This window comes from Schistocerca nitens, chromosome 1, assembly GCF_023898315.1.
Source record: "Schistocerca nitens isolate TAMUIC-IGC-003100 chromosome 1, iqSchNite1.1, whole genome shotgun sequence".
Classification (NCBI taxonomy): Eukaryota; Metazoa; Arthropoda; class Insecta; order Orthoptera; family Acrididae; genus Schistocerca; species Schistocerca nitens.
The window spans coordinates 32,531,362-32,557,578 of record NC_064614.1 but is presented as its reverse complement, the minus strand read 5'-3'; the positions used below and the strand labels follow the sequence as shown (position 1 = coordinate 32,557,578).

The window sequence follows — 26,217 nt, the reverse complement described above, 5'->3', positions numbered from 1 at the left end:
AATGGCCTAAAACTTAAATTGTACAACAACTAAAGTAAAATTGGCAGTTGCAGGTGGGATACAATCATTTAAACTTTATGGGTGCAATGAAGTATTTCAAAAACAAATTTTTTTTTTTCTAAAGGTACAAACTTACTTTTGCCACTGTATTCATTATGGCTTTTGGGAGCTATACATATATACACTAAGCAGATTCAGAAGGATGTAGGTTGCAGTAGGTACTGGGAGATGAAGAAGCTTGCACAGGATAGAGTAGCATGGAGAACTGCATCAAACCAGTCTCAGGACTGAAGACCACAACAACAAACAACAACATATTTCAGAGTGAAAGTTCCAAACTTCTGGGATCAAATTTTTATTTGAAGTCAGCTAGATAAGATATGGTGGAGTTTATAAGAACTTTGTTTAAAAAAAAAGTAAAAGCAAAAAAACAAAATACAGTTTTACAGAAAGTTTACATACTTTAATTTGGTAATACCTTTGCTAATACCTCATTGCGGAAAACACGGATTGTACTAAAATGGCCATTTATTGTGAAAGATATTACATGACAATTCCTTCTCAGGCAGGCTGAGAACATGCAGATAATTTTATATGAAATTTTTGATGACGGATGACAATGAGATGAAAATGATAGATTGCTACTTGACATATAGTGGAGACGTTGAGTAGCAGACAGGCCCAACAAAAAGACTACTAAACAAGTAAGCTCATGGGCACAAGGCCTTCTTCCGAATTAGACAAAACACACACACACACACACACACACACACACACATACACACACACACACACTGATGCAAATGGAACTCTCTCTCTCTCTCTCTCTCACACACACACACACACACACACACACACACACACCACTGCCTCTGGCTGCCAAAACCAGATGTTGATGACTGTCATCATATTGGCTAGTTAAAATATTAAACAAAACAAAATCAAAACTGTGAATGAGTGAAAAAAGCACAAATGCTTAATACATTGGGTCCCTATCTGTAACATGCAATCATCTACTGAAAAACCCAGCTATTTTACAATATTTTAAGCTGTAGTAGCTTTTTAAGAAGGCAGTACACTAGTAGTTTTACATTAAAGACAATTTTAGACATCTAATTTAATGTGACAAGCAATACTTCTATCTTGAATTAATAAGTTCTTTTGTACATTATTTTTTTAATGCAATTGTTTTTGAGAAAATGTACAAACTGGCCAAGCATACATATTTAGTTTTTCACATGCTAACAACAGTCTTTCTCTCAAAAATATTTAATAACAAAGTACACAGTTTGTTTATGTATTGTAATCACATTTGGGGACATTTTATGATACATCTACTTTTTACAATATATTCTGCAGCATTTTAATTAACACAATGTAAGTTAACACACACTATGCTTGCAATTTGTATCATTGTGCCATGCTTTTCTAGTCAACCCCTTGCCTCTTTGACAAGGGGTCCACGCCGACTCATCATCACTGATTTCATCCAAATTTATGGTATGCAGGGCTTGGAAGCTCCAATGACCAAGCATTTTTTAAAAACAAAAACAGCATTTTTGGCATGTGTTGGATGATCCATGAGCCAACTATGTTAGCACATTTTCCACGCAGCAGCTGGTGCAGAAGAAAGAGTCTAGTTTGGTAATCTGAGAGTCATGACGTTGATTTCCAATGTGAAAAACTTTTCCATTTTCTTATTTCACATGTTTTAAGCTATTTAACTGCAAATAAATTGAAATAGTTCACAATAAACTGTATTTATTAACATCTTCATAAAAGGCATGAAATGGAAAGGCAAAAGAAATTTACGTGTTGCAAATAATTTCCTAGAAAGAATTGTACTTACAGCATCCACGAGGACTCTGAAAATAGCTTTCCAAGAAGGGACAGTAACTAAAGCGTGCAGGATTTCGTATTCCATTAGTTTCATTTTGACCTTCGAGGACCCCTCGACAGCTGCACACGAACAAGAGGTTTCCCTGTTTCTATGATGAATATCAGTCCTGCGAGTGTAAATTATCAACTCTAAAACCATAACAGAATCAAATTCTGTACACAAATTTTTTGTTTATGTCTTACAGCACCTTCCTGTAAAGTCATTTGCAATCCCAAATTTACCTTTGCCTTTGCTTTCATGCCTCATATGAAAATATTAATAAATACAATATACTGAGCATTCTTTTGATTTATTTGCAGTGTAAGTAACAAAAAAACTGACAATAAAGAAAGCTTCCACATAGGGACTTGGTCCTCTGACCTTTTAATTACTATTCTGAAATCTTTCTGCTGCACCAAACACTGCTTAAAAACAATGTTAACATAAATGGCTCATGCGTCACCCTACCTATATCAGAAACATTATTTTTTTTTAACACATGCTCATATGGTACTCCATATCCACTTCTGACAGTTTCATTTCTGGTCATGCCCTGCATGTACAAAGGGCGTCCAAAAAGTTTTGCACAGTCGTCTCTAACTTTTTTTATTTTTTGTAGGAGGAGAATGAAATTTTTTGTGAACATACTTGGAACATTTTGCTATAAGTTGGTATATAGGAGTATGTTCTTTTATTTACAGATGAGCCATAATGGACCATGAAGTAGATGTCAGGTTGCAGTAGGTGATGGAGTTCCTCTTCAAGACTGGTGACGACTCTGCCACATTGATTCACAGGAAGTTGCTCCCTATTTATGGGGAGGACACAGTGGATCGCAGCAGTATCCAGCAGTGGTTGCAGATGTTTAAAGAAGGTGATTTCTCTCTACTGGACAATCCACGATGCAGTAGACCATTGACGGCAATGAATGATGTGAATAAGGATACCACTGATCAAATCATCCAAAATTGTTACTGTTTGTCATTGGACAAGCTGCAACACGCCATCAAGACCACAGACCACAGCTTCAGGGTCAGCTCATCAGACTACACCATGACAATGCCAAACCCCATACAGCCCTTACAACACAGGAGAAAATCAGGAAAATGTGTTGGAAAATTGTTCCTCATCCTCCCTCCAGTCCGGACTTGGCTTCATCTGATTTTTACCTCTTTGGTAATCTGAAAGACTACCTGTGCATTAAAACATTTGATAGTGAGAAAGACCTTATTCCTTGTGTCAAGCAATGCTGTAAAAGTCAATCCCCAGAATTTTACCAAAGTGCATTTACATCACGTAAAGAACGTTGGGCCAGATGTGTCACAGCAGATGGAGGCTACCTTGAGTAGGCTCAATGTATAGCTAAATGTTCCAAGTACATTCATAAAAAATTTCATTCTCCTCCTGCAAAAAATGAAAAAATTAGAGACAACTGTGCAAAACTTTTTGAACGCCCTTTGTGCCATAAATATGGACGAAATTGGTGATGATGAGTAGGCGCCTTCTTCTTATGGGAGCTCAGTACACACTGCCTTTGTTCTGTCCCTTATTCTGCCTCAAGTTTTTGAAACAAATTATTTCCAGTCTATGGTTGGGAAAGCGCTCATGCACCAAGTTATTGTTCGAGATCTCTGCTCTCAGCAAGATCTCCACCGATGGTTGTCATATACTGAGAAGTTCTGGCATTTCTAGATACTTTGTGCTATAATATGCAGAAGTACATGGAATACCAACTTTCTCTACAAATTCATAGTTTGATTTTCACACACTGTAGGACATCTGCTGTTCAGATAAATCAGTATCCAACTTGTGTTTGTTATAGTCTGCCATACAAGCTGGGCTTGACTTCTCCCTGTCTCTATCAGTATAGGTGACCATCTCAGAAGTGTGCTTATCATGTGTACATTCCTTTTATCCTTCCAACATAATGTTAAGACAATCCATTTATGCAAAAAACAAAATTGTTCATCCCATTGAAGTTACTAAACTCAAAATCAAAAGGAAAACTCATGAGGAATCCCATAATTGGCCAAACAGAGACTCACTGGAATGTTGGCAATGGCATGTTTTTGCTGCATGCTTAATTGTATCAATTTATACAATTAAGCAAGCAGCAAAAATATGCCACTGACAATATCCACAAGAAAATATAAAAATAAATTCTTCTCCAGCATATCCACACGATCTAGTGACCAATAACAGAACTACAGTCACTACTGAGAAACCTGATCATGTGGGAACCATAAGAATACTTAGGGGAGACTGAAAGGGAACACCAAAAAAGTGCACCATAAAATTACAGGCCAGGACTTTCAGGTAGGCTAACGACTAACACATTTTTATTGGTTTTTCACCCCAGTGTCAGCCTCCATTGGTGAAGCACGAGGAGGCTAGCAACTCACATATTTAGCCTTTTCTGTCTGTTTTCATAGTTTAATTCTTAAATTAATAATAGCAGGATTGATAGGGTGTATGCATGCTATATGCAAAAGCAAAAGGAGCTGGCCACAGTTTGCGAACAGCTGAAGACACTAATGGCCACAGGCAGCCATCTGCAGGCTGTTACCTCTTGGTGTGGCAGAAGCAGAGAAACTGGCGTGTTGCATGGGACACTTCGGGTATCACTGCTTTCCACCAAAGGCTCTGCTGCTTGAGGCACCTTCCAGTGTACTCAATGCAGGGGATCTGCACTTACTGCAGAGAGAGTAGAGCTTTGTTATGTGGTGTTGTCACTCGAGAAGGAGTCAGGGCTGAGGCTGCCCATCTGGCCTCACTCATTCACTCTGTGAGCAGACAGGCAGCCATTCCCTCGTCAGGGTCTGTGTAGGCACATGGAGGGAGGGTTTTACTAGTTACTGGGGGCTCCAATGCTAGGTGGATTATAGAACCTTTAGGGAAATGGCGACCAGAGCTGGAAAGAAATCTGATGTAAACTAGGTGTGTCAGCTGGGAAGCCTCATCTGAAAGGTGAAGGAGGTCTTGCCTGTGGCTACTGACAGTGCAGGGTGCAGTAGTCTGCAAGTTGCTGCTCATATCGGCACTGATGATATCTGTTGCTTAGGGTTTGAAGCCATCCTCAGTACCCATGGGCAGCTTGCGGAACTGTGGCCATGCTCACTTGGAGCAAGCAGAGCTTACAATTTGCAGTATTGTGCCCTGAGTCAATTGGGGTTTGGAGCCGAGTGGAGGGTCTCAACCAAAGGCTCTGTCGATGGTCATGCCTGCAGATTTCTGGACTTTCATTATGGGATGGAGAGTTGAAGGACTCCCTTTGATAGGTCAGGGGTTTACTACACACAGAAAGCAGCTATTGAGGTAGTACAGTACTTGTAGAGTGCACATTGGGGTTTTTCAAGCTATGAAGTAGTTTGAGATTCTCTGACGAGTGCTTTCCAGTCAATATGCAGAGAGAAAAAAATCAGATAGCATGTTAAGTAAAGACACTTTTTGACGGTCAAAATTTGTATAGTAAATTGGCAAAGTGATTGTAACAAAGTTCCTGCAATTACTGCCCTCCAGTAAAGTTCTTGTACTCAAATTATTCTCAGAACCAAAAGCTGGATGAAATCCAAAATAGAAAGCTCTGAAATATTTAGCAAGGCATGGAACACATACCGAAATGACAGATTAGATGCCACTGGAGGTGGAGATTTCATTCCTGTCGACAAAAATATTTTGCCTATTGAGGTAAATATTGAGCCTGCCTGTGAAGTTGTCTGAACACGAGTAGTAGGCCTAGGTCAAATTAAGTTAATTATTGGATGTTTTTATCACCACCCGATTCTACCTTGATAGATGAAGAATTATTCGAAGAAAGTATTTGCTCCATAGCGCAGAGATGCTCAGATCATACGATATTAATTGGAGGTGACTCGACTCTACTGAGTATAGACTGGGGCATATATGGATTCACTGTAGATGACACAGACAAACAGTCATGTAACATATTTTTGAACATGTATTTCAAAAACTGGCTAGAATAATTAGTTTAACAGCCCACATGAAATGGAAAGACCCACATCTGGCTTAATAATGAATTTTGAAAAATGCTCAGGAAGCGGAGATTGTTGCACTCTCGGTTCAAAAAAGAACGCACAAATGTCGACAGGCAAAAATTAGCAGAAATTTGTGTGCCCATACCAAGATCGATGTGTGAAGCATACAACTTCCACCCTCATACCTTAAAGAAAAATCTTCCTGAGAAGCTGAAAGAAATCTGGTCATATGTAAAATCACTAAGCGGGTTGAGGGCTTCTATCCTGTCGCTTGTAGAGGCATCTGGGGTGGGAACAGAAGACAGCAAAAGGAATGCTGAAGTTTTAAATTTCATGTTTAACACTTTTACCACCATGTGTATTATATATGATGCACACCAGTTTCCCCGTTTTTGCCGTGTGTATCATATTCGATCACATGAGGGATCATTTACCTGTGGTGCACATATGATCACAGCTGTGTTAAAAACAAAAGGGTGCCATATTCTACGGGCCAGCGGCAAAAGTCATATGATGATGGTTTTGTTGTGGCAACACTGGATGACAGGCAACTGTTGTCTGGTTACAATGTAGCATCAGTAAATGTTACCTGCTGGCAATGGCATTTTGTTTACATATGTGGCACTGTGTAGTGCTTTGATGAAAAATGGATTCACAAGAGGAGACAAGCCAACAATGGTTGGAGGAATCAGTTTATCTGATGAACCACTGTTCTGAAGTGGATGTAATTCCAACCCAGGCTATAATGCTCCTTTCTCGGGTGAGAATAGCAGTGAAGATGGAGTTTTTCCATTGAAGAAACAAAAGGTACACATGCAAGTTACAAATGACACATCCACAAATGGGGCAAAAGAAGTTTCATCTTCCATTGATGAAGACAGTGAAAGTAAGCTGTCACCTGAAGAGATCTTGTACTGCTGGGCTCCCTACTTCACGAATAAAGTGGTCTGATGTGCAGGGGAATGTAAACAATTTTGCTTTCTTCTGTGGAATAGGCAACACACTTTTGGACAATCTACCTACAAATATTCATCCCAATGAGATTTCCAATTTTTTCCTTGATGAAGAAATGTGCAAGTTCATAATGAAGGTAACAAACTGTTTTGCTGAACAAAAGATTGTTAGTGGAATAACTGCAAGAACATTATTATCATCATCATCAAGACTGACTTCATGGAGTGATTTCAGCATTGATGATTTGAGGAAATTTATGGGACTTATATTGTGGATAGGGTTTGAACATAAGCCAAGAATACAGGATTATTGGAGCTGGAATCTGCTTTACAAAAACCAGGTGTCTTCTACTATTTCCCAAATTATGTTTAATTTGTTGCTCCATTGCATAAATTTTTGTGACAATGAAAACTCAGATGAACAGGACAAGATGTTCCAAATTAGGAAATTCTTGAATTTTCTGAACACAATATTCCAGGAAACTTTCACTCCAGGTGATGCTGTTTGTATTGATGAAACAATGGTTCCATTTCATGGATGGTTACACTTTTGTCAGTACATTCCTACTAAACATTTTAAATATGGACTGAAATTATACAAAGTGTGTGCTGTAGGTGGATATACTTGGAATGTTAAAATGTACTGTGAAAAAGAAGTTAATGCTACAGACATAACAATAACAACTGTTTCGGAGTTAATGGAATCACTTTTGAATTCTGGAAGGACATTCTTTATAGATAACTTCTACACTTTGATGAACTTGGAGCATGTTCTTCTGGAACAACCAGCTTATCTGGCTCCACAAAAAGAAGGGGAAATTGAGAAACTAACACAAAAAAAAGTTAAAGAAGGGGGAAATGGCTCCTATGGAAAGCAACACAAAGATGGTTGTTGGAAAGTGACATGACAAGACAGACATCATTTTTCTGACAACCAAACACAAACCTGAGCTTGTGGCACTGAAAACCAGGTTCAGATAAAAAACCCTATGGCTCATGCTTGAGAAGTCGGTGAAGTGGTAGCGTAAAGTGATCTTTGAATTACTGTTCAGTACTATGCTTGTAAATGCTCACACTTTGTGTGTTCAAATTACAAAACAAAAAAAAAAAATGGGTATCATTGTTTTTTGTGAGGCATTGCAAATAAGTTACTTGGGATTGACCATTTTCAAAGTAGAAAAAAGGAATAGGAACCACAAACTGACTGACACTGCAATGAGACAATGTTGCAACAGCTGTTACCAGAAACTCTCCAAAGCAGGTGGGTGAAAGCATGCAATCAAACAAAGCAAGTAGGTGTTATTGAAATGCCTCATTTGTACTCAGAGTTTAATGTCCATGAATTTTTTTTCCCCACGAACATGTATAAAAGTAATTTTTATTTTTATTTTTAAAATCAAAGCAATTATGTAACATATAGCTGGAGTTTTTGCCAATAATAATGTCTTCCTGAAATACATGAGTGTGTGTAATGGTCATAAAAAACTTCCTAGTTCAAAATAGGCCATGTGCATAATATTTCATCAAACCACGTTTATCAGGTTAAAAACAATTTCCTCAGAAGTACTAGCTTCAATTTCTTAAAATACAATGAAGGAAAAGAGTCATGGACAACATGAAAAATTTACCAAATGCTGCTGGCAGCCACAGTGTTAAGAAATCATTCACACAGAAGGATCATATAAACATACAGTCATTTGACTGTAACACACACTTCTGCATGGAGAAAATAGAAATAGGCACCCCTGTTGTAGAGAAGGAACTGAGAGGGTTGAAAACAAGTAAGTCACCAGGCCCAGATGGAATCTCAGTTTGATTACAAAGAAATTACTCTGCGGCATTGGCTCTTTACTCAGCACTTATTATGAATCTCTTGCCCAGCGCAAAGTGCTGGAAAAAAAGTGAGTTCTACCTATAAGAAAGCTAAAAGAATGAAACTGCACAACTGCAGACCAACACTCTAACATCAGTTCGCTGCAGATTTATTGAACACATTTCTGAGATTGAAGGTAATAAATTTCCTTGAGACAGAGAAGTTTCTGTCCACTAATCAGCATGTAACGCCGGAAATTCATATCCTCGTATTTCCATCTATTGTACTATAATTTTTTTTCCTTGTTTTGTTACCTCAAGATATGACATTTCTGTGTCTTTATATATTGTAATTGTGTTACTATTTGTATATATATTTATGCATTTATGTCAATTTATAATTGGTTTATTTTGTGAATATTATTTGTATTTATACGCTGGGTCTGGCCTAGGGAAAACTATGCTATCGAACGAATACATCGATAGGTCGTGTGAAGAACGGAAGTGTGTAGGATCTTTGGTAGTGTTAACTCTGCCGCGTGGAGCGCAGGCAAGGGAGGGAGTCTGGTTTGAGTAGTGCGATTGAGCAGGTGTGTTGTGCGACGCTCCCGCAAGTTGCCGGGCTTTCGGGGTTTGGCAGCACGTAATTGCGATCGACTGGCTATGGTAGTTTCTAGCACGGTGTCGCGGACAGGAAGCATTAGCTGGCACACATCACGAGCCCATTTCGCCTGGTGACCATGTCGAGAAGAAGGCGCGCCAGAATCCAGCTTCTGCAACAGCGACGGCCGACAATGAGTGACTGTCGCCACCTCCTCGATCGGCGACTTCGAACCTTCAATCAACCAACAAGGAAGACTAAAAGCACATAAAGTTTCAGAACTGTATGGCAGACCTCAGCTTTTCAAACTGTTCAAATCACAAAATTACAGCAACTTAGCATGAACCTTTGTTGCTCATTGTCCCAATTGCATTGCCAAGCAGGGTCCCTTCCTTTTCCGAAATGAACCCGAGTGTCGTTGAAATTCAAACGCCAGCATTAAAATAATATAATTCAATTTCACTGCCTTAATTTCAAAGTTCAGTTAAATTATTCATAGCTGGCTACAATATTTAGATTACACGAGCACAAATTAAGAGTGCGAGTTTTGTTAGCATATTTTAGCTTACCTGTGACTGCAGCTCAGATTGGTATGTACTAAATTTTACTATTGTTAATTGTTCAGAATCATTTAATTGAAGTTCGAAGTTAAATCTCTTATTTCTAAATTGCGTAGATTCAAGTAGCTTTTGAAATGATTGTTGAGGTAGCCCAAGACTAACTGTATTTTACTGAATTTCAATATGCTTCAGAAACAAAGTTCACTATTAATTTCAGTCACTAAATTAACTTTCAATTTTCTGGTTTTACTAATTCTTTTGCTAAATTAAGTCAGAGTGTAGCGAAATTTATTACTTCTGACAAACTTTCAGTTTTCACACTACACGTGTCAACCTTCAGTTGCCACGCTTCTAGTGCTAATTATATGTGTAATAACCTTTCTTTTTCAGTTACTATAGTAATTGTCCTTAGGACTGGCGACCGTAATTTCCCCCAAATCTCAAATATCTAATTACCGCTGGTTAATTGTTGACGTAACGGCCGCACATTTACTTTCTTTATTAACTTCACCCCTTTTCAAAATTAATTTCCACCAGTTTCATTTGCATTTTTCCTTTCATTTAGATGTAACCCTTTCCTCCCTCTTTACCGACAAATTAACTTCGGTGACGATTGCTTTTCCCAAATTTCCATAAGGTACACGCGGATTAAATTTTCACTGTCATTAAGGTCGGGGGGAGGTTACACGTGGCGACCTGGTGACAGGACAATCTTCAGATTTGAGGTTGTTCTGGACACGAATTTTGCATTGTTTGGTGCAAATGTTGTAACAAAGTATTGGATACGAACAGATAGTTACGTCAGCGAGATTAAGTAGTGGGAGGAATCCTAATTAGATTTGAGATTTGTTATTTATATTGAAAATTATTAAAATGAGTGAAGGCAACAATTACCAAAATTTGGTAGACTTGGATACGGAACAATCGGTCGAACAGTGGGAAACGCGCACCGCGGTACCCATTGTTCAGGGGTAGGCGGCTAGCGTGAAAGACGCGACCGCCGAAACGCAACAAAGAGCATAAATGGAATTCCAAACCTTAGAAAATGTTTCGGAATTGGAAGTGAAAATCAAATCTGAACCCCTTGATGACGAATACGCGGGGACAATTAAAGAGGAAGCCGCTACAGAAGTAAAACCGGTAGTTTCCGGGAATTTAGCTGATTTATTGAATGTTTTGATTAACGAAATCAAGGCTCAGTCTAGCAAGATAGAAAATCAATCGGCAGAAATTAAAGCTCAGGCTGCCAAGCAAGAAGCTCAGTCTGCCAAGCAAGAAGCTCAGTCTGAAAAAATTGACAGGAAGCTAGACAATCAGAACAAAGCTATTAATGTTGTTAACAACAATGTTGGAGTTGTTAACGCAAAAGTTGATAAAATCAAAGAAGATATTGTTGTGATTAATACCGAAATCGGTACTCTTAAACAGGAAATGATAGGCGTTCAGGCGGAAATTGCGAGCATAAATACGCGTTTTAATTCCGAAATTAGCAGAATCGAAAAAAGTGTAGGAGAAGCAGTTGCTCCGATCATCGAGAATAAGGTGACGGAACAAATTCAATTAGTGAAAAAAGAGGATCAAAAGAAGGTGGAAACTTTAAAGGCTTTAGTATCCGAAGTAGATACCAAAGTGACGAAGCAGGCTAATACCTGCGAAGAGAAAAAAAGGGAAGTAGAAAGGCTTGCGACAACCACTTGCCAAGTAATTACGAGAGTGTCGGAATTAGAAAAGAAACTTGACGAAAAACAGAGCTATGTGCCAATCTGTGCACTTAGTTCGGAATTGTTGACGAAAGAGGAGCGGTTCGACCCCTTGAAAAAAGGCGGTATACACGCGACGGATTTCATTAAAAATTGTGAAAGAGTTTTACCCAGATCATGGACTAATGAGAGAAAAATTAATGCGGTTATTGGTGTGTTGGATGGTGATGCCAAGCGTTGGGGCTTAAACCTCAACATTACGAACCTGACTTTTGACGAGTTTAAAAATTTGTTTCTGGCTGAATACTGGTCAGAGCAAAAACAGCAAAGTGTCTGGCGCGAATTTGTCGTATCGAGGCCTTTCGACGCGAATTCGCGCGGCTCGATGAAGGAGTTTTGTGAGGGCTGGATCCGCTAGTTGGAATATTTGCGTGATCGCCGCACGGAATCCGAAATAGTCTGGGAACTCTATAAGAAGCTTCCAGATGATACAAAACGCTACATAGGAAGCAATTACAGGACAATCAATGATTTCCTGGAAAGAGTTGAGGACGAGGACAATTGGCGCAATAATCGCGACAGTGGTAGAGGCCGTGGTAACAACAACGGGTACCACAGCAACCACAACAACGACAACTATGGGAATAATGCATACCGCAATCTTGGCAGCAATAACAATAGTGGCTCGGACCGTAATAACAATCGGTACAATGCAAATAATAACAGGAATGACGGAAACCAGTATCATACTAGCGTGATACGGGCTTCGCGGAATAGTAATAACGCCAGAGGGTGTGATCAGCCGCCTCAGCAGCATACGGGGAGCGTATCTGCTGGGACGAAACAGGGAAACCATTAGCCGCGCCGGTGAGGGGCCGACCGGGCATGGAGAAATTTTGGAGGCCCAATAACAGGAGAAAACCCAGGTGTCGTCGTTATGAAAATTCCGTGTGGAATAATCAACGGCGGGAGAGTGTGCCAGTGTTAAGAGAAAGGAGTGCGCCCACAAGTAGTAGATCAGCTGTAGACACGGCAGTAGAAAATACATTCACTGTCAGTGAGAACAATGTAAGTAGTGTTCCGGAAATAGATTATAAAGTGGCAGCTGTAACACCCACAGCAGAACTGGAGATTGAGTTTAAGAATGATTCGCAATTGTTGAGAGAAAATCAGATGTCGGATAACACGTCCGTCATTGAGCGAGGGGAGGCAGAGAGGGATGAGGTCTGGTTAAGGCAGTTCGGTCGCTTATACGACGAACTAAGAGATTATAGGGGCATGTATGGGAGAAGTGTTTATGGGGAGCGCGTGCAGGATTTGCCGCGTCTCGTCCCGCAGGAAGATAGTGTTTGTGAAGTGATAGAAAGTTCTGGCCCTAACCGGCAGACTTTACCAGAAATAGTTGATGTTAATGGGGAGCACGAGCAAGATTCGTCGTGTTTCGTCCCGCAGGAGTTGGATGTTGAAGTAGTAACGGAAAGTTCTCGCCCTGACCGGCAGACTTTACCGAAAGTTATAGTGGTAGAAGTGGCCGACCCATCCGACGCAAAGCTCCAGTTTAAACATTGCGAAAGTATTAAGGAGAAAGATTACGAAAATTTTAGTGATAGCCGGACACGATTGGCAGAAAAGCACGTAGATTACAGCGTGTATGAGGTTAGAGCTGACGTTATACGGTCGGACGGTAGCAGTGTGGGTTGCGCAGATCCAGAGGAAGTAATTGCAGATACTACTGGGCCCATTCCTCCAGGTAGATTGGCAGATGAGATCAATCTGACCAAAGAGGAATCAACGAAGGTGACAATTTATGAATTGATAGCAAAGCAACACTCACTAGTTGACGAGTTACAGGAAAAGGTTTCGGTATTGGAGGCGAAGCTACAGACTGAGCCTCAGGACAAACGTGTTGAAATTAAAACTGTATGTGAACAGAGGCTGAAAAAGCTGCCAGATAAGCCGGATTTAGGCTCAAAGCCGGATGGTTTTTTCTGGAATGACCTGGATGTAGACGAGGATTTATTGTGGGAAAATAAAGAAACAGTCGAGGATAAGTGTAGGCAGATAGTAGTGTCTGTTAATATGCACGACCTACAACTAAACGTTTTGATTGACACCGGTGCAGAATTGAGTGCGGTGTCTGGGAAAATATTTGAGTTACTGAAAGACAGACCTGGTATCGTAGTTATGCCAGTAACAGGAGTGAAAATTATCGGTGCTACTGGGAAGGCCAGTAAACCGGTCACAAAACAGATTTTTGTCAACTTCGAGATATGTGGGGCACGATTTGAACAAGAGTTTGTCGTCGTGCCAGACTTAACTACGGAAGTAATTATCGGGTTAGATTGGCTATTAAAGTACCGTGCAGTGATTAATTGCGAAAACAAAACTTTGACATGTACGTCACAAGATAAAACAATAGTAGTTACTTTTGACGAGACAGGAGACGGTGTGCATAGGCAATACTAGCCTATACACATTGTTAACTGGCCGGATGCCATTGACGTAGGTACGAATTTGGACTACCGTAACGTGAGGAATCTCGGCATTGACAAAAGTGTAGAAAGTGAATTGGAAGAGATAATCAAATTCCCTCCACGGATTGACATTAGTGTTGGTGTGAAAAAAGATCGTTTGCGAGAAGTAATGAAGCTAAAAGTCGATGCTCGCATAGGTCGTCATGACGCTAAAGCGCGTTTTGCTAAGTTTGCAATCGGAGACTTAGTACTTGTAAAAGCTCATGAGAAATCGAGCGAGATAGACAATGAAATCTCGAAATTTAAGTTTGTTTATAATGGACCATATAAAGTCATCGGTATACCTCACACAAATGCTTATTGCTTAGAGTATCCAAGCTCTGGAAAACTATTAGGTATACAGAACATTGTAGACTTGAAATTGTACCAACCTAGCATCGATTAATACCATACAATGGGTAATATGTACAGTATGTGAATATGGAGTGTAAGATTTAAACGATTTGCTAGATTGCCATGCTTTTGCCTGACCAAGAGGACATTAAAGAACTTGTAATTAATAGGTAATTAATTTTGATTAAATGATTTAAGAGGAATTGGTTATTAATCTACTGAAAAATCCAAGCTGCTAGTTTAAGTTTTCAGCTGAGTCACAGTAGATTAAGGATTGGAAATATGATTTTGTAAAAAGCTGTAAGATTTCATGAATATGTGTTTTACTAGTCATTGCCGATGTACTTAGACGCTGTTTTAAGTTTCAGGCTAGTACATGCGTGTGATGATGGACAGTGTTAAGTTATCCACTGTGATAGAATTAATGGACTCCTTGAGATTACTCGGGAGTGAGTTGTTCCGAAAGAACTCAGTGAAACGGACGTTCTGGAAATGGCGTTACACAGGCGAGTGAGATCAAGCGTGCCGCACAGGCGAGCGCAACAATACTGGCGAGGCGGAACCGCTGTCGGCTCTTGTGACGCTCTCGGCATTCTTTGTACTTGCGGGCACGAAAGGCGGAATAGTTTTTCTTCCCGGACAGCTGATGTGAAAGAATTCTGCTCTCAATATTTATGTTTTTGTCGATCTGCTAAATATTATTTTCTTGTTTAGCTTTAATTGTACTCTCATGACGAGAATATTAATTATGAAAAGGTTATATAAAAATGTGTATAATATGTAATTAATAATTAATTTGCATATTTTGATCTACTTGTTTTTATGGCCATGTACTCTGATTAATTTTGTAAATAATATTCCATTTCTTGATAGTGCTATGAATTTTGACGATTTTAGAATAGCTAAACCATTTTCTATGTTTTCTATGAATTTTAATATGTTGTCAACCTGTTTTATTTTGTGCAAGATGACAGAGTGTCTCCACTCAATTATTATGGTCTAAAAATTGATTTATGCTTAATAGACGAATGCTAAATTTTGTTGATGTTTTGAGCATAAGCATTTCCGCTGTTTTTTTTGGGGGGGGGGGGGGGACATTTTCTGAGTCTGATTAGGTTACAGGAACATCCTCAGACAATGTGGAGCACGTGTAACGCCGGAAATGCATATCCTCATATTTCCATCTATTGTACTATAATTTTTTCCCTTGTTTTGTTACCTCAAGATATGACATTTCTGTGTCTTTATATATTGTAATTGTGTTACAATTTGTATATATATATATATATATATATATGCATTTATGTCGATTTATAATTGGTTTATTTTGTAAATATTATTTGTATTTATACGCTGGGTCTGGCCTAGGGAAACTATGCTATCGAACGAATACATCGATAGGTCGTGTGAAGAACGAAAGTGTGTAGGATCTTTGGTAGTGTTAACTCTGCCGCGTGGAGCGCGGGCAGCAAGGGGGAGTCTGGTTGAAGTAGTGCGATTGAGCAGGTGTGTTGTGTGACGCTCCCGCAAGTTGCCGGGCTTTCGGGGTTTGGCAGCATGTAATTGCGATCAACTGGCTATGGTAGTTTCTAGCACGGTGTCGCGGACAGGAAGCATTAGCTGGCACACATCACGAGCCCGTTTCGCCTGGTGACCGTGTCGAGAAGAAGGCACGCCAGAATCCAGCTTCTGCAACAGCGACGGCCAACAATGAGTGACTGTCGCCACCTCCTCGATCGGCGACTTCGAACCTTCAATCAACCAACAAGGAAGACTAAAAGCACATAAAGTTTCAGAACTGTATGGCAGACCTCAGCTTTTCAAACTGTTCAAATCACAAAATTACAGCAACTTAGCATGAACCTTTGTTGCTCATTGTCCCAATTGCATTGCCAAGCAGGGTCCCTTCCTTTTCCGAAATGAACCAGAGTGTCGTTGAAATTCAAACACCAGCATTAAAATAATATAATTCAATTTCACTGCCTTAATTTCAAAGTTCAGTTAAATTATTCATAGCTGGCTACAATATTTAGATTACACGAGCACAAATTAAGAGTGCGAGTTTTGTTAGCATATTTTAGCTTACCTGTGACTGCAGCTCAGATTGGTACGTACTAAATTTTACTATTGTTAATTGTTCAGAATCATTTAATTCAAGTTCGAAGTTGTTGTTGTTGCGGTCTTCAGTCCTGAGACTGGTTTGATGCAGCTCTCCATGCCACTCTATCCTGTGCAAGCCTCTTCATCTCCCAGTACTTACTGCAACCTACATCCTTCTGAATCTGCTTTGTGTATTGATCTCTTGGTCTCCCTCTACGATTTTTACCCTCCACGCTGCCCTCCAATGCTAAATTTGTGATCCCTTGATGCCTCAAAACATGTCCTACCAACCGATCCCTTCTTCTAGTCAAGTTGTGCCACAAACTTCTCTTCTCCCCAATCCTATTCAATACCTCCTCATTAATTACGTGATCTACCCACCTTACCTTCAGCATTCTTCTGTAGCACCACATTTCGAAAGCTTGTATTCTCTTCTTGTCCAAACTATTTATCGTCCATGTTTCACTTCCATACATGGCTACACTCCATACAAATACTTTCAGAAATGACTTCCTGACACTTAAATCTATACTCGATGTTAACAAATTTCTCTTCTTCAGAAACGATTTCCTTGCCATTGGCAGTCTACATTTTATACCTTCAGAATTTGAAAGAGGGTATTCCAGTTAACGTTGTCAAAAGCTTTCTCTAAGTTTACAAATGCTAGAAACATAGGTTTGCCTTTTCTTAATCTTTCTTCTAAGATAAGTCGTAAGGTTAGTATTGCCTCACGTGTTCCAACATTTCTACAGAATCCAAACTGATCTTCCCCGAGGTCCGCTTCTACCAGTTTTTCCATTCGTCTGTAAAGAATTCGCGTTAGTATTTTGCAGCTGTGACTTATTAAACTGATAGTTCGGTAATTTTCACATCTGTCAACACCTGCTTTCTTTGGGATTGGAATTATTATATTGTTCTTGAAGTCTGTGGGTATTTCGCCTGTCTCATACATCTTGCTCACCAGATGGTAGAGTTTTGTCATGACTGGCTCTCCCAAGGCCATCAGTAGTTCTAATGGAATGTTGTCTACTCCCAGGGCCTTGTTTCGACTCAGGTCTTTCAGTGCTCTGTCAAACTCTTCACGCAGTATCTTATCTCCCATTTCATCTTCATCTACATCCTCATCCATTTCCATAATATTGTCCTCAAGTGCATCGCCCTTGTATAAACCCTCTATATACTCCTTCCACCTTTCTGCCTTCCCTTCTTTGCTTAGAACTGGGTTGCCATCTGAGCTCTTGATATTCGTACAAGTGGTTCTCTTCTCTCCAAAGGTCTCTTTAATTTTCCTGTAGGCAGTATCTATCTTACCCCTAGTGAGACAAGCCTCTACATCCTTACATTTGTCCTCTAGCCATCCCTGCTTAGCCATTTTGCACTTCCTGTCGATCTCATTTTTGAGACGTATGTATTCCTTTTTGCCTGCTTCATTTACTGCATTTTTATATTTTCTCCTTTCATCAATTAAATTCAATATTTCTTCTGTTACCCAAGGATTTCTATTAACCCTTGTCTTTTTACCTACTTGATCCTCTGCTGCCTTCACTACTTCATCCCTCAGAGCTACCCATTCTTCTTCTACTGTATTTCTTTCCCCCATTCCTGTCAATTGTTCCCTTATGCTCTCCTGAAACTCTCTACAACCTCTGGTTCTTTCAGTTTATCCAGGTCCCATCTCCTTAAATTCCCACCTTTTTGCAGTTTCTTCAGTTTCAATCTGCAGTTCATAACCAATAGATTGTGGTCAGAATCCACATCTGCCCCTGGAAATGTCTTACAATTTAAAACCTGGTTCCTAAATCTCTGTCTTACCATTATATAATCTATCTGATACCTTTTAGTACCTCCAGGATTCTTCCAGGTATACAACCTTCTTTTATGATTCTTGAACCAAGTGTTAGCTATGATTAAGTTATGCTCTGTGCAAAATTCTACAAGGCGGCTTCCTCTTTCATTTCTTCCCCCCAATCCATATTCACCTACTATGTTTCCTTCTCTCCCTTTTCCTACTGACGAATTCCAGTCACCCATGACTATTAAATTTTCGTCTCCCTTCACTACCTGAATAATTTCTTTTATCTCGTCATACATTTCATCAATTTCTTCATCATCTGCAGAGCTAGTTGGCATATAAACCTGTACTACTGTAGCAGGCATGGGCTTTGTGTCTATCTTGGCCACAATAATGTGTTCACTATGCTGTTTGTAGTAGCTAACCCGCACTACTACTTTTTTATTCATTATTAAACCTACTTCTGCATTACCCCTATTTGATTTTGTATTTATAACCCTGTAATCACCTGACCAAAAGTCTTGTTCCTCCTGCCACCGAATTTCACTAATTCCCACTATATCTAACTTTAACCTATCCATTTCCCTTTTTAAATTTTCTAACCTACCTGCCCGATTAAGGGATCTGACATTCCACGCTCCGATCTGTAGAATGCCAGTTTTCTTTCTCCTGATAACGACGTCCTCTTGAGTAGTCCCCGCCCGGAGATCCGAATGGGGGACTATTTTACCTCCGGAATATTTTACCCAAGAGGACGCCATCATCATTTAATCATACAGTAAAGCTGCATGTCCTCGGGAAAAATTACGGCTGTAGTTTCCCCTTGCTTTCAGCCGTTCGCAGTACCAGCACAGCAAGGCCATTTTGGTTAATGTTACAAGGCCAGATCAGTCAATCATCCAGACTGTTGCCCCTGCAACTACTGAAAAGGCTGCTGCCCCTCTTCAGGAACCACATGTTTGTCTGGCCTCTCAACAGATACCCCTCCGTTGTGGTTGCACCTACGGTACGGCCATCTGTATCGTTGAGGCACGCAAGCCTCCCCACCAACGGCAAGGTCCATGGTTCATGGGGGAAGAAGTTAAATCTCTTATTTCTAAATTGCGTGGATTCAAGTAGCTTTTGAAATGATTGTTGAGGTAGCCCAAGACTAACTGCATTTTACTGAATTTCAATATGCTTCAGAAACAAAGTTCACTATTAACTTCAGTCACTAAATTAACTTTCAATTTTCTGGTTTTACTAATTCTTTTGCTAAATTAAGTCAGAGTGTAGCGAAATTTATTACTTCTGACAAACTTTCAGTTTTCACACTACACATGTCAACCTTCAGTTGCCACGCTTCTAGTGCTAATTATATGTGTAATAACCTTTCTTTTTCAGTTACTATAGTAATTGTCCTTAGGACTGGCGACCGTAATTTCCCCCAAATCTCAAATATCTAATTACCGCTGGTTAATTGTTGACGTAACGGCCGCACATTTACTTTCTTTATTAACTTTACCCCTTTTCAAAATTAATTTCCACCAGTTTCATTTGCATTTTTCCTTTCATTTAGATGCAACCCTTTCCTCCCTCTTTACCGACAAATTAACTTCGGTGACGATTGCTTTTCCCAAATTTCCATTAGGTACACACGGTTTAAATTTTCACTGTCATTAAAGTCGATAAGTGAGGGGGAGGTTACAAGCACACTGATTTAGAAAGCACTGATTGTGCCAAACTCAGCTTACTCTTTCCTCACATGATATCCTGCAAACCATGGATGAAGAGCAACAGGCAGATTTCACATTCCTAGATTTTTAAAAAGTGTTTGACAGGGAGCCCCACAGCAAACTGTTACCGAAGACCCAAGCACATGGAATAAGCTCCCAGATATGTATTTATGGCTGTAGGTATGGATGGATGGATGGACAGGGTGGTCTGGGCACAAGACTGCAAGGCGTTTAGCACCCAGATGAAAATAGTAAGAGACAAGTGGCAGAAAAATACAGTAAACAGGAGTAGGAATTAGCAATGGAAATTGAAAGTAACAAAATTGCGGTAAACCACGTGTGCACTCACACTGGAGCACAAAATGGGTATCACATCAAATTTAAAACTTACGACTAACAGGAGAAAGTTGTAGAAGTTAAAACAACACAGCGGATGGCCATGGCTGACTGATCGTAGGAAGAAAAACGATGAGCCAGCCACTCTGCAACACACAAAAACCTCCAGCCTATGACTTGAGGCCAGAGTCTGGACACATTAAAAAACCTCAAAACTTAGACTAGACTCTCCTCTTCATCAGCTTAAAGGCAGAACAGATCCCCACCAAACTCACTTCCACCCTCTCATCATGACAGAGCATGCACTCAGTTAAAATATAATGCACAGTAATTTGCACACCACAGGATTACAGAATGGGGGGATTCTCTTGCCAGAGTAAGAAGCTAATGTGTAAGGACAGTGCTCGATTTGGAGACATGTAACAATCACTTTATCCCACCTGAACAACCATCAGGAGTAATGCATGGCCAGATACTTGATTTCACTTACTGCAACTTCTTGTTCATCACTGCCAACATTTTGCAGATGTGTGAGTGGCTTGAAGACTTCTTAAGTAATAGAATCCTGCACACTGTTCAGGACAGTGAGTGTTCATCAGAGACAAGGGTATTGGAAGTGCCTAAGAAGTGTGACAGGACGACTCTTGTTCGCTGTTAACATACATGATCTGACTGGAAGGTGAGAAGCATTTCACAGCTGTTTGCTCATGAAGATTTGATTTATCGGAAGATGTCACTGTAGGAGAATACAGGATGATTTAAGAAGAATTTCCAGTTGGTGTGACAATGACAGCTTCCTCTGAATGGAGAAAAATGTAAGTTAATGCAGATGAGTGGGAAAAATTATCCTGTAAAGTCAAATACAGCGTTAGTAGTGTGCTGCTTCACACATGATGATTATTATTATTATTATTATTATTATTATTATTATTATTATTATTGGTTTGTGGGGCACTCAACTGCGCAGTCATCAGTGCCCATACAAAGTACCAACTTGTACCCAGTCCATTTTTTTTTCCACAGTCCAATCTAGCCACTGTCACGAATGATGATGGTGTTGATGAAATGATGAGGATAACACAAATGCCCAGTCTCCCTGCTTGATACAGTCACATCAATTAAATATCTAAGAGTAATGCAAAGCAATATGAATATGAAATGGAATGAGCATGCCAGGTTTGTAGCAGACAAGGCGAATGGTCAACTTTGTTTCATTGGGAGAATTTTGTGAACGTGTAGCTCATCTATAAAGGAGATTACTTACGAAACACTAAGACAACCCATTCTTTATTACCACTCGAGTATTTGGAATCTCTACAAGGTCAGATTAAAGAAAGACATCAAAGCGATTCAGAGGTGTGTCATGAGGTTTGTTACCAGTAGGTTCAACCAGCACACAAGTATTAAGGAGACACTTCATGAATTCAAATGAGAATGCCTAGAGAAAAGGAGATGTCCTTTTCATGAGGCACTATTGAGAAAATTTAGAGAACAGGTACTTGAGAGCAGCTGCTGAATAAGTACACTGCCGTCAACATACATAAGGACCATGGAGATAGGAGAAACTAGAACTCATGGTGATAACTGCATTATCTTGTGCCCATAACATATTCTCAGCCGACTCCAATGTAAATGGTGTAAAGGAGGAATAATTTCAAATTAATTAAGAAGCACATACAGTGAGTGATATGTGCTGATATATTTTCATTCTTCATCACCTCAGTCACAGGCCTGTAAAACAAAATCTTTTCCACTAATCTCTTCCAACAAATTAGTTACATGCATAATTTTGTTGCATTAGTAATAAGATAATCTATATAAGACAATCTTTTCATTTATATTCTTCATTAAAGTTAAATTTTTGAAATTAATTACTTGCTGTACTTACTCATTGTTTGACTAATGAGACCAGTGTCTGATGGCAACATTTTGGGACCAATCTTCCGTATCAGATGTGGGGACTTCTGGTACCTAAATGCAAAACCACAGCCATGCCACAGTCTCAGTAATACCCAATTACTCTGAGCCCAAGCACGATTTTCATACGGTCTCAGCAGTGATTTCACCATTTTGACTTGGCTGCAAAATATTGCAAACACAATGGTAGTATAAAAAAAGTCTGAAAAAGTTATAGTTTTATAGCCACATTACAGTTGAAGACATCTAGCATGCAGGATATATGAAACAGTTAAAATACCCTTAGACCCCATGAAGAAGGGAGTAGTCCTAACATCAAAGAAGACAGGAGTTGACAAGTGTGAATGTTACTAAATCATGGTTCCAAAATACTAACACAACTCATTTGCAGAAAGTTTGAATGACTGGTAGAAGATGAGCTGGAAGAAGACTATGCTGTATTCCAGATAAGTGTAAAACATGCTAAGTAATATTGACCCCATTAGGTGAAAGTAGACAAACATGAATTTATAGCCTTTGTAGATTTAGGGGAAGAAAAAAAAGCAAGCTTATGTTTTGAAATACTGAAGCTGTCAGGGATAAAGCACAGAAAGTGAAAATTAATCTACAACTTCTATGACAGTTCTAGGATTCGCAGGACAGAAAACCAAGGAGAAATTTGGAAAAGGAATTAAAGTTCAGGGAGAAGAAATAAATGAAATTAAAAACTTTTCAGTTTGCTGATGACATTGTAATTCAGTCAGAGACAGTTAAGGACTTTCAAGAGCATCTGAACAAAATGGATACAGTCTTAAAAAAGAATGCAGGATGAAGATCAAGAATAATAAAATGATGGTAATGGGAGTATATTCAACTTGTATGTTGCTGAAGAAATTACATTATGAAATGAGATGCTAAAAGTAGTAATAGATGGGTTCTGCTATTTGTGTTGCATGACAGCAGATGATGACAAAGAAAAAAAAAAAATGGGGGGGGGGGGGGGAGAGATATGAAGGAATGCCACTTTTAAAAACTATCAAACAATCTGTAATGATTCAAACAACATACTATATATCTAAAAACAAAGACACACATATCCATCCGCAGATATACATACACAAGCAGACATTTGTAAACGCAAAGAGTTTGGGCAGAGATGTCAGTCGAGGCGGAAGTACAGAGGCCTCTGTACGTCCGCCTCGACTGACATCTCTGCCCAAACTCTTTGCCTTTACAAATGTCTGCTTGTGTCTGTATGTGTGCAAGTGGATATGTATGTGTGTGTACGCGAGTGTATACCTGTCCTTTTTTCCCCCTAAGGTAAGTCTTTCCGCTCCCGGGATTGGAATGACTCCTTACCCTCTCCCTTAAAACCCACATCCTTTCGCCTTTCCCTCTCCTTCCCTCTTTCCTGACGAAGCAACCGTTGGTTGCCAAAACTTGAATTTTGTGTTTGTTTGCGTGTCTATCAACATGCCAACGCTTTCGCTTGGTAAGTTACATCATCTTTGTTTTTAGATATATTTTTCCCACGTGGAATGTTTCCCTCTATTATAAACAACATACTATGGTATTTTGAAATGGAAATGGTAAGTGATTCTGTTTACATTTGACAAAAATAAGCAGTAAAAAAAAAATCAATCTGTAATTTTAGCAAAGAAAGAAATGCCCATGCATAAATTATGACAGGAAATTAATTTTAAAAAGTATACTCAATGTTATGTACACCAGAGATTAGGTTATAATTAGCAACAGCACAAGAAAGGAAAAAATAATAATGCAGACTGCATCATGTCATTCTTCAGCTGCCTAAACAGAAAACAAGCCACTTTTGGTACCAAAGTAATCATACAGGAGCTGTAGAATTTATAAACAAGAAATTTATTGGGCTAGATACGAAAAAGTAAAACAAACGTGTCTTCAAATTCAAGAAGCCTGTAATACAGATTTTAACGACAAAGTAAAGAAACCAGTGTGAACCACATAAAATGTGATATGGAGAACACTGACAAAAAGCAACCTGGAAAAGGATGTATGGAATAATATCCTTCAAAATGTTTGATCTAAAAATTAGCAACAACCTGATCACAAGAAAGTGATAAAATTGCAAGTTTTACATCTTTTGTTCTTGAAATATCTCCTACATATAGCACTGAAGGATGGTATGGTGAATCAGAAATATTTTTTGAACAGATTTTAGTTATTGATTAAAGCACTCTCAAATCAACATAAACACACTGTTGGCTTTTTAACACCAGTATTACGAAAAGGATAGACTTCTACCCACCACATAGAGGTGGTGTTGAGTCATAGACAGGCACAATGAAATTACAGCTAAACATTTAAGCTTTTGGCAGAAAAAGTCCTTTGGAAATAGAAAGTATACACACATATTCACAGAACCACTACTCACACACACAAAGCTATTGTTTCTGGCTGCTGTCGCCACAGTGGCCACGTTTTTGTGTGTGTGTGTGTGTGTGTGTGTGTGTGTAGGAGTGATAGATAGATAGATAGATAGAGAGAGAGAGAGAGAGAGAGAGAGAGGCCCATTTTCAAAGATTAACTCTTTTTGTCTGAGAGATTAAATGTTTAGTAATCTTTTCATTGCGCCAATCTGCAACTCAATGCCTCCTCTATGTGGTGAGCAGCAATCTGTCTTTTTCATAGTGCTGTTGTTATCCCACACTGGACTTTCTATTACTAGATTTTTTTGTTGGAATGGTGTTAGCAAAGCCAGCAATGGAGTTTTTAGTGTAAATAAAAAAATTATAGGATGATAGTGGCTAAAATATAGAAAATGTTTTAAAGCAATGCTGCAAGTTTCCCCTATTTTTGAGATTATGATCCAGAATATTCTGGACAGTCTGATCTTTAGGATACAGGTCTTAGGATATCTGCATAGCACTACTCAAAGCTGCACTGAAATCAAGTTATAAATGAAATAATTTCATTAGATGGCTAATTCTGCACCAGATTTGTGTTAGGACATATTTGCCACCTTCAGATGCAACCACTACTGTTACACTCCAACTCAAATGTTCACAGTGCTTGTGATTTTTTGTTGTAAAGAAATCTAATTTGTGCACAAGAAATTTTCAGAAATGTGGACAACTGTGGAAAAGACTGTAGTTTGCAATTACATTGCAAATGAGGAGCTACTTTTTGTTTACTTATTATGCAAAAACAAAAAGAAAAAAAAGAAAAATTATCATTGTAGTACAGTGATTGACGCCCTGAAATCAACAAAACTCTAATTTTTTTCTACATTAGTCCATGTCACGCAATAACACGTCATGTGAAACCTAGAAAGGTTGAATAGTTATGTTTCCATAACTTCTCACATTGTTTGTATTCCATTCAAATAGATAACACAAAGTACCATGATCTCATAAAAATCTTTAATAACTGATCGCCAACAGAAAATCATCCTAAGTTTGTCTCTTCTTTCATTTTCAATAAGTTTGGAATGAAGGACGGAATAAAACTAAAATCAAAGTAGAAAGCAAAGCTAATGCACAACATATCATTAGGAAACCCACAATTAAAGGTGTACGAAATAGCTTATGTGACAAGCTTATCAGAAGAAGAATAAAAAAAATCATATGAATAGTGCAAAATATTTAGAATTTTGATGAAAGACGAACACATAGCACAGCAGTAATCTGTTCCTGAAAACAACATATTAATGCAAAACACAGTATCTAACTGCACCAACGTTCATTAATTCCTCCATTTTTCATTCATTCTGTTCTATATGTTCTACTTTGAAGGAGGACCTTTAGTGATGTAGATCAAGCAAAGCTGTATTAACAGGCAGAAACAGCACTTAGAATGTAGTTCTTTATGCTGTGTTAGTTATTAGTACTTGCACAGATTATAAAAGAACATAACGAAGTTGGAAACACACTTCACTGACAAAGATTACTGCTTTCTAAGTTATGCTAAGTAGTAATTGTTAATATACTGCTGCTGGCTTGCTATTTATGTAACTACACTAGTAACTAACAA

The 26,217-nt window shown here is 39.0% G+C and overlaps 1 protein-coding gene across 2 annotated transcripts in view; it reads right to left on the bottom strand.

The window, feature by feature from the left end:
* The window catches only part of LOC126240733 (E3 ubiquitin-protein ligase RNF123-like), a 190,838-nt gene that overhangs the window by 17,308 nt on the left and 147,313 nt on the right, over positions 1–26,217 (bottom strand). For both annotated transcript variants that reach the window (XM_049947947.1, XM_049947948.1), the window contains exon 15: positions 22,199–22,389. In XM_049947947.1, the coding sequence (XP_049803904.1) occupies positions 22,199–22,389 (191 nt within the window). The remainder of the gene's footprint in view (positions 1–22,198; positions 22,390–26,217) is intronic.